At 44.1% G+C, this 13,075-nt stretch overlaps 1 protein-coding gene across 8 annotated transcripts in view; it reads left to right on the forward strand.

Annotated features, from left to right (window-relative positions):
- The first annotated feature begins 3,721 nt into the window (after window positions 1-3,721).
- The window catches only part of meis2a (Meis homeobox 2a), an 81,329-nt gene continuing 71,975 nt past the window's right edge, over window positions 3,722-13,075 (forward strand). Inside the window, exons 1-6 of one of the 8 annotated variants that reach the window (XM_062397737.1) lie at window positions 3,722-4,532; window positions 5,047-5,273; window positions 6,841-6,982; window positions 7,268-7,318; window positions 7,805-7,855; window positions 8,439-8,588. In XM_062397737.1, coding sequence (XP_062253721.1) covers window positions 4,521-4,532; window positions 5,047-5,273; window positions 6,841-6,982; window positions 7,268-7,318; window positions 7,805-7,855; window positions 8,439-8,588 — 633 coding nt within the window. In that variant the 5' untranslated portion in view covers window positions 3,722-4,520. Of the gene's footprint in view, window positions 4,533-4,585; window positions 4,824-5,046; window positions 5,274-6,840; window positions 6,983-7,267; window positions 7,319-7,804; window positions 7,856-8,438; window positions 8,589-13,075 lie in introns of those variants that run through there. The other 7 variants (XM_062397736.1, XM_062397740.1, XM_062397739.1 and 4 more) reach the window with 7 other exon arrangements.

Consider the following 13,075-nt stretch of genomic DNA (forward strand, 5'->3'; position numbering starts at 1 on the left):
GGACAGGGTTAAATCGAATTTATGTCCAAAAGCATTGTCAGCTAATCAAAAACATTACAAGCCTTTTAAAATCTTTAATTTCCTCGCTCGGTATTGTTATGACTGCTCCGTATTTTCCGCGTAAATAGGTTTTAGTGTTATTTTGTGGGCCTCCTGTAAAGCCTCGCACAGCTCTGCACCGGTAGCAGCCGCTAGGTGTCGCTCGAGGGCCGCATATTCCCCTCCCTGAGCCTATGAAGGAAGAGAGAGAGAGAGAAAGCCACAGTTATTGTGTTGGCCTCTCGCTCCCTCCCTCTGTCACTCCCCCCCTCCTCCTCCCTTTACTAACCCTCTGACACCAGACTCTGAGAATCGGTGGAGGGGAAAATGAGGCTTTGGAGCTGAAGAATTTACAGTTAGTCGCGAAACTTTTACAAGTATTTGAGTTGCTCACTCCACTTTCTCAAACCCTATAGTCACATTTCACTCCCCGGGGGTCAGGGGGAGTTCAGAGGCAGAGGGGACCGAGTTGAGAAAACAAACACACACACACAGACACACACAGGCTCCAGATTATTAGAAACAAATCACAAATAATATCATGTCATGTGAGGACAATTAAACGCGGGATGATTAATGGGAGATAATTAGTTGCCTCCTTTGCAGTTAACTGCGTTGGCCTCCTTTTATTTACTGTGCGTAAAATCCGAAATCCTCACATTTGATTCTCGCACCAGCAGCTACATTTTCTGCATTATTGAATATGGATAAAAATGTAGAAAACTGCGATGTTTTCACTTTCTTAGCCTCCTCTTCCTCCTCCTTCTCCTCACCACCACCAGCAGCAGCAGCCAGTCTATGATCCAAGTCTTATCTCTGCGCCTCTATACATTAGCTGTGCCAATTTACATAATCTCAAACACTGAAGAGGGCCACAGAAGAACAAAGTTACAAACAAGATTAGGGCGATTTTATTTGTTCCTGCGGTTGAGCGCCGATTGTTTCTTCCAGGAGTGTTTAAGGTCACTAAGAGGATTTGAAGCTCGTTTCATATCAGTGATCTTTTTTTTTTTTCTCCTCTCTCCTTCTTTTTGAGGGAATTAAATCAACAACAATGCGTTTCTCTCCATATTTAGCAACAGGCTTGGAGTGTGCGTGTGTGTGTGTAAGCCCTGCGGGGAAACGGGGGGGGGGGGGGGGGGGTGTAAGTCCTGCAAAGAGTAAACAGAGGAGTGGGGAAGTTGGGTCGCTGCAGCCCCGGTGCCTGGCGCGCACGCAGGCGGTCCTGCCGGTGCACCTTTTAGGATGTGACACGCTGTGGATCTTTAGCCCGGGTGATTGTCCCACTAGTGTTTTCCTTGAAATGGAGCCTTTGCCCCCCAAATGAATCCGAGCGCAGCTGGCCACGTCCCCACACGGACACCGAGAGCTTTAACCCTACACTGACCTCAATTTGACACCAGCAGATGAAATGTTACCGCCTGTTAATGCCATCCCCTGATTTCTTTCTTTATCTCTTTTTTTCCATACGCGTAAAGGTGGTGTGCCCACCTGAAAAAGGGCCGCGACGTATAACTATCTTTTTCTGAAAGAGTTTAACAGTCAATGGAAGGTGTCCTCCATGGGATCATCTGGCTTGTGAACGCGCTCAGGTTCTAAGCAGGGGAGTTTAAGTTGGCACAGGTCTTGTTTATGAGGGGGGGAATTAATTTTAATTAACTACTGAGTGAATGATGATTAAAATGAAATTAGAAAATTAAACACCGACTTGTGTAATGTCGCATCAGAAGCTGTTTATAAGCGAAATGAACCCATTTCACAGCCTTAAATGTTGTTAATTACGATGTCCTGTGTTTTATAGCTTCCATTAATTACTCAAATAAATAGTTCGCCCGAGAAGGGGGAAAAAACGGGGGTCTTTCACATGTCACGTCGGTGGGAGTCGTGGCTGGAAGTTTGCATATAAGGAAGGTTGTGTTTCTGTGGAGCCGTGCATTGGACACGCGTAATTAGCCTCCGCTATTTTCACACGCTCTTCGGGGTGTTTGCACCAGTCTCCTCGGGGGCAAACCACATATTTCCACGACAAATGCGCAAAAAACGCGAAGAATTTATTTTAAAAATCCACTCCAGTGCCTTGTAATTTTATTATTTTTCTTTTTTGGGGTGGGGTGGGGGGGGGGGGGGGTATCGCACTTGTAACGGGAGATTAAACATGCATCTATGAAAGTCTCTTCATTCTCTCTGCATTTACGCTCCAGCCGCAAAACTTTTCCTTCACTGGGAGAAAGGACGCACATCCAGAATGATTATTAAAAAAACAACATTATAAGGTTCATGCTACTTACCACGGATGTCCAGAGGAGGAGGATGAAAAAAAAAACTGTTGGTGCGCGAATCAGTGTGAGCGATATTTAGCGTTTTATGTAGAAGAGAAAAAAAAATCTTCCGAGTCATAGCAGGGTCTGCCGGGCTGTGTTTACAGAGAGCAGGAGCGACTGGGAGGCGGTGGATGCCTTGGCTCTGTGCGCACCGCTCTGCAGCTCCTTCCCGGGGTATTGCACGTTGAAATGTCCACACAGCCGTTTGTCAAACCCTGCAGTGCTACACTTCCCACCCCCCCTCTATGCCAACAAACATAACAGTTGTCACGGTTTCATTTATTAACTCCTTTTCTCTCCTAAAAAGAAAGACCCAAAAAAAATTGGCTGAATCTAACTGCTATTTCTGCAATCGACTCCCGAGCAGGTCTGCCTTTGGTATTTTTGTTTTGCTGGGAGAGTTTATTGACCCCTCCACAACAGTAGCCACAGCCCATCTCCCTGAGCGTGTGTCTACTTTAATCCTAACCTGTGAATAATTAATTTTCCCACCATCAAAAATGTCACGGAGCCATAAATGGAGCCTTTATGTGAGAACCTATCAATAAAGCCATGATGCCATATTAGCACTGATGGAGCTAAATATTAAAGGGGATAGATGGCCTGCTTCTGTTTTGTGCGTGTAAGTGCTCAGACTCCAAAAGGAGCTTCAGTGCAATCGATGGCCGCAGCGTTGCTCCTCCTCTAAACTTCAATCTCCTCACATGATTGATGATCTAGGGGAGCTTTGATAATTGACTACTCTGAGGTAAAGGCACGGATTTCTATCAGGAGAAGGTATTGGACGACAGAAACCTACCAAATTACTTTCTCCACTTTTTTTTTTTTTTTTTTAACTTCCTCTCCCTCTTGGAAAAGTTCATTCGGGGATTAGAGGGGTGCTGCGTGCCGTTTAATTTGCTTAATACGACCATAGCAATGACTAGCTGAAACATTAGGAGGATGTGGGCACACCGACGTATAACCACACAACTGATAACAAGTACGCATCGTTCATAAGATGTCGTGGTGAATTCAACCGCAGGTGCCTTTTATAATCTTTTGTTTCACTATAAGGATGAAAAATAATCATTCATTCTTTTTGAATCTCCCCCCATGTGATCATTGTGCCGTGCGTAAAAGTTAGCCTGCGCCGTGCGTAAATCTGCCTAAAAATGAAGTTTTAAGCTGTAAATCCCACTTCATGCAGTTTATTTCCCTCAATGTTGTGTCAGTGTAACTCGGAGCAGTTGCAGCCCAAGTGTCCGCATTGGAAACGGGAAAAAAAAAAAAAAACACCTCCCTCATTCTGCCCTTCTCTGCTGTTTCTTCTATAGGTTTCTTCTCGGCGAAAGGGAATTGGGTGGGAGTTTGAATCTGCTTTTTACCCCCAGTGAGGAGTTGAAGCCGTCCCTGCGCCTCGCACACACTCTGCATATCACAGGAGTTGGTCTCTCCTCTCTCTTTTCTGGAGCTGCTGTAGGACTGGCTATGGCCACCACGACTTCCGGGATCCGTCATTTCATTCGCCCACCGCTCAGCGCTGCGAACTGACTCTGTTTCTATAAGCAAGCTAGCAGCCAACCTGCCAACACTCGCTGACACTCACTCATCCCAGTCTCGCCAGATAGACGAAATACCTACGGGGGGAAAGAAAAGGAGAGATCTGAGTCGCAGTCTCTTAATTTCTCCTGCCTTTTTGCCTCCTCTTCTTCTTCTTCTTCTTTTTTTTTCCACAGTGATAATAAAACAAGATAGCGATCTGGAAGCATTAAAGGAGACGCGGACTTGCGGGATGAAAACGGACTAAAAAGATTCGTCCTTCTCTTGAACATCATCACCAACCGTCATTCATTCATTACCTTGACAACCTCTGGCTTTGATTGACAGCTGGAGTGGCAAAAAGCCATGAGACACGACAGTTTAGTTACATGCAGGTTGTTGATGGGCCGATTGTAACCTTCACTTTGGCGCATTTTTGCCTTTTTTCCCCGAGGAAAGAGGGAAAACGAGAAAAATTGCAAAACTCCTCGATGCTACGCTCTCGACTGAACCACACTGGCGAATAGGAGCATTCGCAAAGTTGGTCGAAAAGAGGAATCCGGCCACTAAATCACTTTCTAACCGGGACTGGGATATTAAATATACGACAGATTCAGGAGTTTATTGGAGCGCAGCCTGATGGCGCAAAGGGTAGGTTTTTAAAATCTGCTACACTTACCTGCTCACTGTAGGGGAAGCCACCGTGTCGATAGAACCTCTTGTCCGGGTGGTGGCGAATTCGCTAAGTATTCATATCAAAGCAGCGATATTTGACATTTTTGCAGCGGCGCCCTTACTCCTCAAGCAGAGTGACAGCCTGCGCCTTTACCGTCCGCCTGCACGGAGCGCCGTGGAGCAGTTTCACAGGAGACTCCGAACTAGTTCGCTCTCTCCACTCGGCAAACTCTCTTTCGGGAAGCATCTAAACTCATAATGTTTTTGGTAAATGACAAACCGTTTCACATATTACAATATCTGACGCTTTTTCCTCCCTGGCTGCAGCGCGTTTTCACAGCTACAGCGCATTAGTTTTTCCTCCTTTGCGTGTATTCAAAAAAACGAGACGGCATGCTTGTTTAGTTTTTTTCTCCCCCCCTGTACTTTTCACATTTGTGTAGAAAGTAACCGGGCAGCCCGCTGACTTCTGCTCTGATTTGATCCCCAGTACGATGAGCTGGCCCACTACGGTGGGATGGACGGAGTCTCGGCGTCCATGTACGGGGACCCGCATGGACCCCGGCCGCTTCCCCAGGTCCACCACCTGAACCACGGACCGCCGCTGCACGCCAGCCAGCACTACGGAGCCCACGCTCCCCATCCGAACGTTATGCCCACGAGCATGGGCTCTGCTGTCAACGACGTTTTAAAGAGGGATAAAGATCAAATTTATGGGTAAGGTTTTTTGCACGACCAGAATACGCGTGCACACGTTGTTGTTGTTATTATTTTATTCTCTAACTTTTTTTTAAGCGTTTCTGTAACTTAGTTTAGTTGGAGTTTCTCTCCCACCAGTAAATTTAAACCGTGTTTAGTGCAGGAGTGACCACAATTCCGGAGCTCTATTGTCGGTCAGGGGTGTTGTGTTGATGTGTAATTTTATACGCATTGCAGAAGGCATCGTCAAGGCTGCACTGAGTAAGAGTATAAGCCTCGAGCTTGAAATACAAGCTATAAAATAATGTGGAAGCTCTTTGTGCTCAGCCCTAGCCAGAACGTCACAGACTGCGTGGAAGTATAACAATAATAATAATAAAAAAAACATTTTCAACATCACAACAAATCCACGTTAGAAACTTTGCTTTAATATTTCAGAGCTCGGTTATTTGTCCAACCTTAAATACTCTTGGCTCTTTTTATCGTTCTCGCTGATACGTGCAGTAACTTGTCAGTTTTGTAAAACGCTATTTGCAGTAATACACACAAACACACACCCAGCGCTTTATTACGCACCGGCGTCTTTTTTAATTCTTCAGCTTCGAGATTATTCTCAATTAAAAACACAGAAAGCGTGTTTTAGTCTTGAGATGTTGCTCGACACCACTTGTGCGCATGAAAGTGTTATAATCCACAGTGTATCATTATAATCTGGGATGTAGCAGAGCAAATCCACTTCATCTCTTTGACGCACATGTGGAGCAGAGTTTACCTTCATTCCGAGACTGACACACATTTAAATGACGTAAATTAAACAAACTAACACCAGTTGTGTGAAGTTAACAATTTCTTAAAAATAGTGTTTTTCTCACTTAGATTATAGATTTGACCGATAATGTATTTTAATGATTTCCACTGACTGTTTGTGTCATGTTGTTAGAAGTTAGAGTTTTACACATTTTTAATTCCCTCTGCGTCACTGTTCGAACAACAGGCCTATTAAGGAGGAATAATTAAACTCCTCGGTGCCTCACTAAGCCTCTGGAAAAATTATTATTTCACTTCCAAAATTTTCGCAAACTGTATAATTTCTCAAAAGTCCACAGCAGCCACTGTTTCCTGCGTGCGTTTTGTATTTTGTGGAGTTTTGTTGACTTCTCTGCTGTTCATAGTCTGCACTGCAAGAAATGTCAGTCGATTCATGATAGTGCAGTCCAAAAATCCTTCATTTTGTCAAACCGAGAGATTGAAATATATCCGGATGTGTACTCAGCCTTTCTTATGAATCAATACAGCTTCTAAAAAGAATAATCTCGAATCCAGTTTGACCTTTTTTAGTTGTTGTCTGCCTCATTTTAAGAAGCGTTCACGTAGGAAACAGTAAAGAGACGAGCGTAGAAAAAACAATAGAGAAATTTGTAAAATTATCTAATCCAACTGTCTCATCGTGTTTTACTTGCTTTAGGAGAACTGATAGATATTTATGGGGAAAAGACAGATACGCAGGTTGCTTGGACATTTCTTGCAGTGGGCTTTGTGGAGCCGGTGTGCCGCTTGTGCTCAGGCTGTGTTTCCCTTCTTGCAGTCACCCTTTATTCCCACTGCTCGCACTGGTTTTTGAGAAGTGTGAGCTGGCGACGTGTACTCCGAGGGAGCCCGGCGTTGCAGGCGGCGACGTCTGCTCCTCAGACTCCTTCAACGAGGACATTGCAGTCTTTGCCAAACAGGTCAATTTTGAAATATTAAAAAATATATTTTTTCACATATTTTTAGGATGTTGTGGCTGCGTCATGGCACATGGTTGTCTGCCCGCCTCATATTTTTTTGCAGCAGAAAACTTTCTTATAATAAGGTTAAATGATAAAGTGTGTGTTCTGTGCAAAATTTACGTTTGTGTCATTTATAAAATTTGGAGTTGCATTATCACCATCAGGACGTGACAGTATGGATAATTACGCACACATTACGCACATCTCAAACTAACTTTGACATTTGGTGTGTGTCATTTTTAGGTCCGAGCAGAAAAACCTTTATTTTCATCAAATCCAGAGTTGGACAATTTGGTAAGCTGCACTCTTTTCTTCTTTCTTTTCTTTCTGTGACCTCTCTGCCTCTCAATGACCGCCGCTTATCGCTGCGGTTGTATAGCAGCCTCCACCCTGCCTTGTTTAGTGTGTGTGGGGGGGTCGGGGGGGTATACACTCTGGAGTGTCCGCAGCATCCACACTGTCAATAAAGTGAACGTATGATTTAAACTTCCGCACACATGTCAGATCAGCTCCGGAGTGAAGCTGTGTGACCGCATGAGCCGCTGTCATTGTTCCCTTCCGACTGACCCAGCTGACCATGCAGTGTGTAATGACTCCAAAAAATATGTATTCTTCTCCCGGGCTGTCTGCGGTGCGGGCTGCTCCACTGTGTGATTATGACGAGTGGATGATCATATCATGTAATAATATTAATCCTGCACACGTGTAAAAAAAAATATATATATCGATTGATTTGTGATATTAATATTTTTTTTTTTATCACATTTTCTCCCCTTTCAGATGATACAAGCCATACAAGTATTACGGTTTCACTTATTGGAATTAGAAAAGGTAAATATTGTGAATGTTCCTCTGAGCACCTACACACACACACACACACACACACACACACACTGTACTTTTTAATGTTAATGGAGCTGATATTATTAAAAGTGCATGTGTCCTTTAGCAGGTATTACAAAATTAATAAAACCGGCATGCATTGCATTGCATTGGAAAGTTTCATATTTTTTTCAAGTTTACACAAAATATGCCGTTTTATTTAACCAACTATTTGTGCAGCAGAAGTGAATATTGATCAGTGGCGCTGCTTGCCCTCTTTGCGCACACGTTGCACACTGTTATTGATCCGCAGATTTGGTTTCAGCTGCTCATTATTTCGCCGGCTTTAACGGCATGCTCTTTATTTCTTGTCGTTCAACTTGTTGCTGCAGTCTCCCGAGAATAATAAGCACTGCAACAATTTCACTATTGTTTCCTCGGCCGACCGATAATGCCCGCGTTAATTGGAGTTATTCTTGGACTTGGCTGCATGGAGCGTTTCCCCATCCTGGAAAAAAAAAGGAATAATCCACAAACAAAAAAAAGAAAGAAAGAAAACCAACAACGGTGTCTTCTGCCCCCTTTTGTGTAGGTGCACGAGCTCTGCGACAATTTTTGCCACCGGTACATCAGCTGTTTGAAAGGAAAAATGCCAATAGATCTAGTAATCGACGAACGGGATGGCAGCTCGAAATCAGATCACGAAGAGCTCTCGGGATCATCGACTAACCTTGCAGATCACGTAAGTAACGCAACCCTCTTGTATTCATTGTGTGTGCTGTGGTGGTGTGCATGTGTTTGTGTGTGTGTGTGTGCTGCTGCTGTGGAGAGCACGAGCACGACTGTAGCTTTGAAAGTATAGGAGGAAAAAACCCAGTGGGATTTGTTTTGATGCTCCTCAAAACGCACAACTTTTTGGGGGACTACTTTCCCCTCCGCTCGGCGCGTGACCCCGCTGTGCCATCAGCAAATAGAGCGTGCTCTGTTCCTGCAAGGAGAAATCTGTCGATCGATGCTCTGGGGTCAAAAGCTATGATGTGATACAATAGACTGAGTTATTGTTTTAGTCTTTTGATTAGGGGCGGTCATGTGTGCATAATGCGTCCGTGCTTGTGTGGCTCCAGTGTGTGTGTGTGTGTGTGTGTGTTTATGTGTGTGTGTGCAAGGCGCTGCCGTGCGTAATGGAGAGTTGCACGCTGAAGGAGAGAGAAAAAACGTGAGGCAATTATCTGTTACGCAGGTTTAACATTAAAGCAGGGTATCAACGGTAAGCTTTAGCTTTAGGCCAATATTTAAAAAGAAAGGGGCTTTATATTTGGGGCTGTGGGAGCTGGATATGGCCTTTGCGTAAAGCTGTGGATTTTTTTCGTCTTCCTTTGCTTGCAGAGGTGGAGAAAGTGGTAGCCTATTGAAATAGATCTCAGGGCTAAAGGCTTACCATCAATGTCAAGTTCACAAGGCATATGATGGTTCGTCTGGAGGCCTTCCACTGCTGTTGATGTTAATGTGTTTAATTGTTTCGTATTGATTGCCGTGTGGTTGCTGCTCTGCACCGGCTCTCTCCTCTGCTCCCCGCTTTATGGCTGCAGGCTCCATAATGCTGAATTCAATTATATGCACCTGAAGTACAGGAGCTTTAAATTTGAGGATCGATTCCCTCTGTTTTTTAAATCGTGCATTTTTTCGGTGTAATAAACACGGGCTCTCCTCGCTGCGTGGATCGAGCGGACACGTGTATTATTGAGTTTGATATCTGGGAATTATTGCGTCCTGCGTGCGTCGAGCTGCACTGTTTGGGTGGTGGGGTAAAACAAGAGAGAGAGAAGGAATGAGTGCAACAAAGTGACTAGTTAATATCTGCGCAGCACAAGGCCAAGCCTATTAGGAATTAAAGCAGATTTAAGTGTTATGCAGAGTCACTGCGCTGCATCTGTTGGGTCTGGCTGGAGGCCTAATAGCGTCGGATTCCCTTCTGAGAGCCCCGGCGCGTTCACAGGGCCACGCAGCGCACCGCACCGCACAACAAGGTGAATTCAAACACAATTGTCTGCGGGGGGAAAAAAAAAGAAGAGAGACGCCGACGTCGGTCTGAGAAACGACAATATTGTGGCCCTCCAACACAAGTGCAGAAATGAGGCATGCTGTTGTTTATGTTGCAGAGATTAGATAAACTAGCCTGTTTAGTTTCATGGCAGATGGTTGATACTCAAGCCAATTTCCAACGGTGTCTCCCCCTGTGCTCAGACACTGCTGCTTTCTTTTTACTTTGCCATGGGTCCACTTGTGAGGAATGTCTCTCTCTCTCTATATATATATATATTTATATATATAGAGAGAGAGACATTATATATATATTTATATATTTATATATATATTGATAATTAGAGAATTAGATGTGCCAATAAAGCAAATCAGCAGCAGCAATAAACAAAAGGAGGCAGCATGACAAGCCATTTGTCTTGATGTCATTTGGACTGACCACCTCATTAGGTGTTTAAGTTTTAGGGGCGTTAATTCACTGATGTGGCACCAGTGAACTTTTTTATTGCACAGCACCTGTAACTGCTGGGCTGGATTTGAATAGAGCAGAGATAAAAAAAAAAAAAAAAAAAAGGTTTTTGCTTGTTTGCTTTTAGATCTGTGTCTGAGCTGAAAAGTGATTTCAGACACTGACTTATGTTAATCTTTTAAATAAATAAGAATCCGGCACCCTAGTTGCACAATATGTTTTCTTCATTGAGCATTTTATGTTGTATGATATAATAATTGCACAGCCCTGCACAATATGTTTAGTTTAGGTTACGTTTTACCAACCTAAGCTCAGTATTTTCTTATATAGTACTGATAAATTAGTTAAGCACTCACAAGCCTTGTACTTTTTTCTTTAATCGGATAATTCTTAAGTGTGTTTCTTGCCATTAATGTTTGTTTGAAGCAACTGGGATGCCTGCATTTTCCTCAGGGATCAATAAAGCCTCTATCTATAGTCAAGTACAGTGTGTGTATGATAATATTTGCAGAAAGTGTAACTGTCGAGGTTAAATGTCAACAGTGCAGTCGTGATCTCAAAACCTTGTAGGCTGGTAAATAGTTAACGTCATCGGCAGTCGTATCCACGTCCAATTAAAAAAGCCTCCATGCCCAAAATGTGTTATGAATATTGAAAACAATGCACAAAAAAAAAATGCAACTGGCTGCAAAACTGCACCACCGCACGGTAAAAGCAACATTTCTCTCCTGCTTGTCCTGATTTATTTATTTTATTTGTTCGTTTGTGTTTGGCTCTATTTTATTATTCATCTCTGTCCTCGCTGCTCGTTGCGGAGAGGGGAAGGCAGTTTCATAGTTAGATATGCTAATTTATTTAGTTAGAATCTCTCACGTCCATTTTTCTTTGCTTTGATATACATTTTTAATATAACGCCCTGGGCTACATCTCATTTGGCGAAAGTTGTTTTTTCTGGAGATGATGAGGCTCTTCACTGTGAAGGAGGCAGCCCATTGAGCTTGTTTTTATGTATGTGTGTGTGTCTGCTTGTGTGTGTGTGTGTGTGTCCTCTTTCTGTCCCCCCCCTCATACCTGACAGAGTGGAGCGTAATAAGCGCAGTTTTATTTACACTTGAATGCTGCATTGTCTTAGAGATGATTGGATTATGCTGCAGCATGAGAGCGAGATGAGGTCTTTGCTGACTCTGTTGATTTCCCCGTCTTCGCTCGCGGTGACTGTCTCGACCATTCGAGCCCACCCAGGGCTCGGTGCCCCCCCCCCCCCCCCCCCCAAGATAAACCCCTGTCCCGTTTGAAAAAGAAAGGAGGAAAAAAAGATGTATTACATATGAAAGGTGATGGAGGGTGAGCGGTGTGGATTTGCAAGCGGTTGGTACAATGTGTGTGTTCTTGTCAGTGGTGTGCTCGCTCTCTTGTCTTTTTAATTAATGAATACAATTTCTTTCTTTTCTGTGCTACATCCAATTAGGGAGGCAAATAGAATTAATGGTGTCTGAATATTATCTGTTCTAATGAATTAGCCTTTGTGGCGTCTCGTGCTATTGTGCTGCTTTCCCCAGTCAAGCTCACGCATTTAACAGAAGGCTTCTCATTTCCTCCGTGCATATGCTTATGGTGCCTTTTGAAACTGCTTTTGAATCTCTGCACACTTGCAGGTTTGTTATACAGAGCGTCTGTGGGATTTGCAGGACCCGGCGCTGTGTGTTGGAGAGCTTTGCTCAGGGAGTGATAGTAGTTCCCATGGAGGTAATGGTGACGCTTATCTTGACTTTGCATGGCTGGAAAGGGAAAGAAGGCAGAGGGGGAAAAAAAAGAGCTTTCTGTTTACATTTGATTCTGAGCTACAGGCTCAGGGCGCAGCCGGCCATTGGTCACATGTGGTGATGTCACAGGTTCAGTCAAAGTAATGCAATCGTTCATCTCGTCCCCGTGTTGTGATCTACTGTGTGTATGAGCTGGGTGCTCAGTAATGTCCTGTTTTTGTACATCAGCGTGCACGGCGCACACACACACGGCCCTCTGCCTCCGCTCTGTGTGGACGGCGAGCCCTCGGGCCGAGCTGGCCTGCTGAACCGTGGAATCTCTCCCCGTTCTGGAGGTGTTCTAATTCAACTAGCTTTGTTCTCCTCGGGGACCAACTATGTTTGGATCTCTCCCTCTCTCTCTCTCTCTCTCTCTCTCTCTCTCTCTCTCTCTCTCTCGGTGCATCGCTGACTTGGACCGCTCTGTCTGTTCCACACAATTGTTTTGTGATGGTGGGATGTCTGGCCTTCCATTTCCTATTTGATTAGTGTTCAGAGACGGGGCCCTGTTGGCAGGCATATCTAATCATCGCTACCGTGGCTGGAGAGAGGCTCGGGCTCACTTGTTGCGTCTCACACGCTCCCAGTGCAGGGAGGAAAAACTAGTCCCTCAGCACTCACGTTGAGATCATGAGGAGCTGCATTGAAACACAACATATACAGCTAATGACAGTAAAGACATATATTTACATACTCATCTGAAAGCTCATATTCTTTATGAGTTATTTGTTAAAAGGAACAGATGAGAGTGGAATTATCTGTAATGACTTGTCTGTTTTATATTCCTGCCACTTCATATTTGGGATGTGTCATTTTGATGTGTGCCAAACCCATGAATCACAATAGTTGTCAAATATTTTAAAATGTAATCTCTTCTTTCTGAGAAGACATATTTGCACATGTAATGTGCCACTCTTC

This window comes from Platichthys flesus, chromosome 10 (assembly GCF_949316205.1).
Source record: "Platichthys flesus chromosome 10, fPlaFle2.1, whole genome shotgun sequence".
NCBI lineage: Eukaryota > Metazoa > Chordata > Actinopteri > Pleuronectiformes > Pleuronectidae > Platichthys > Platichthys flesus.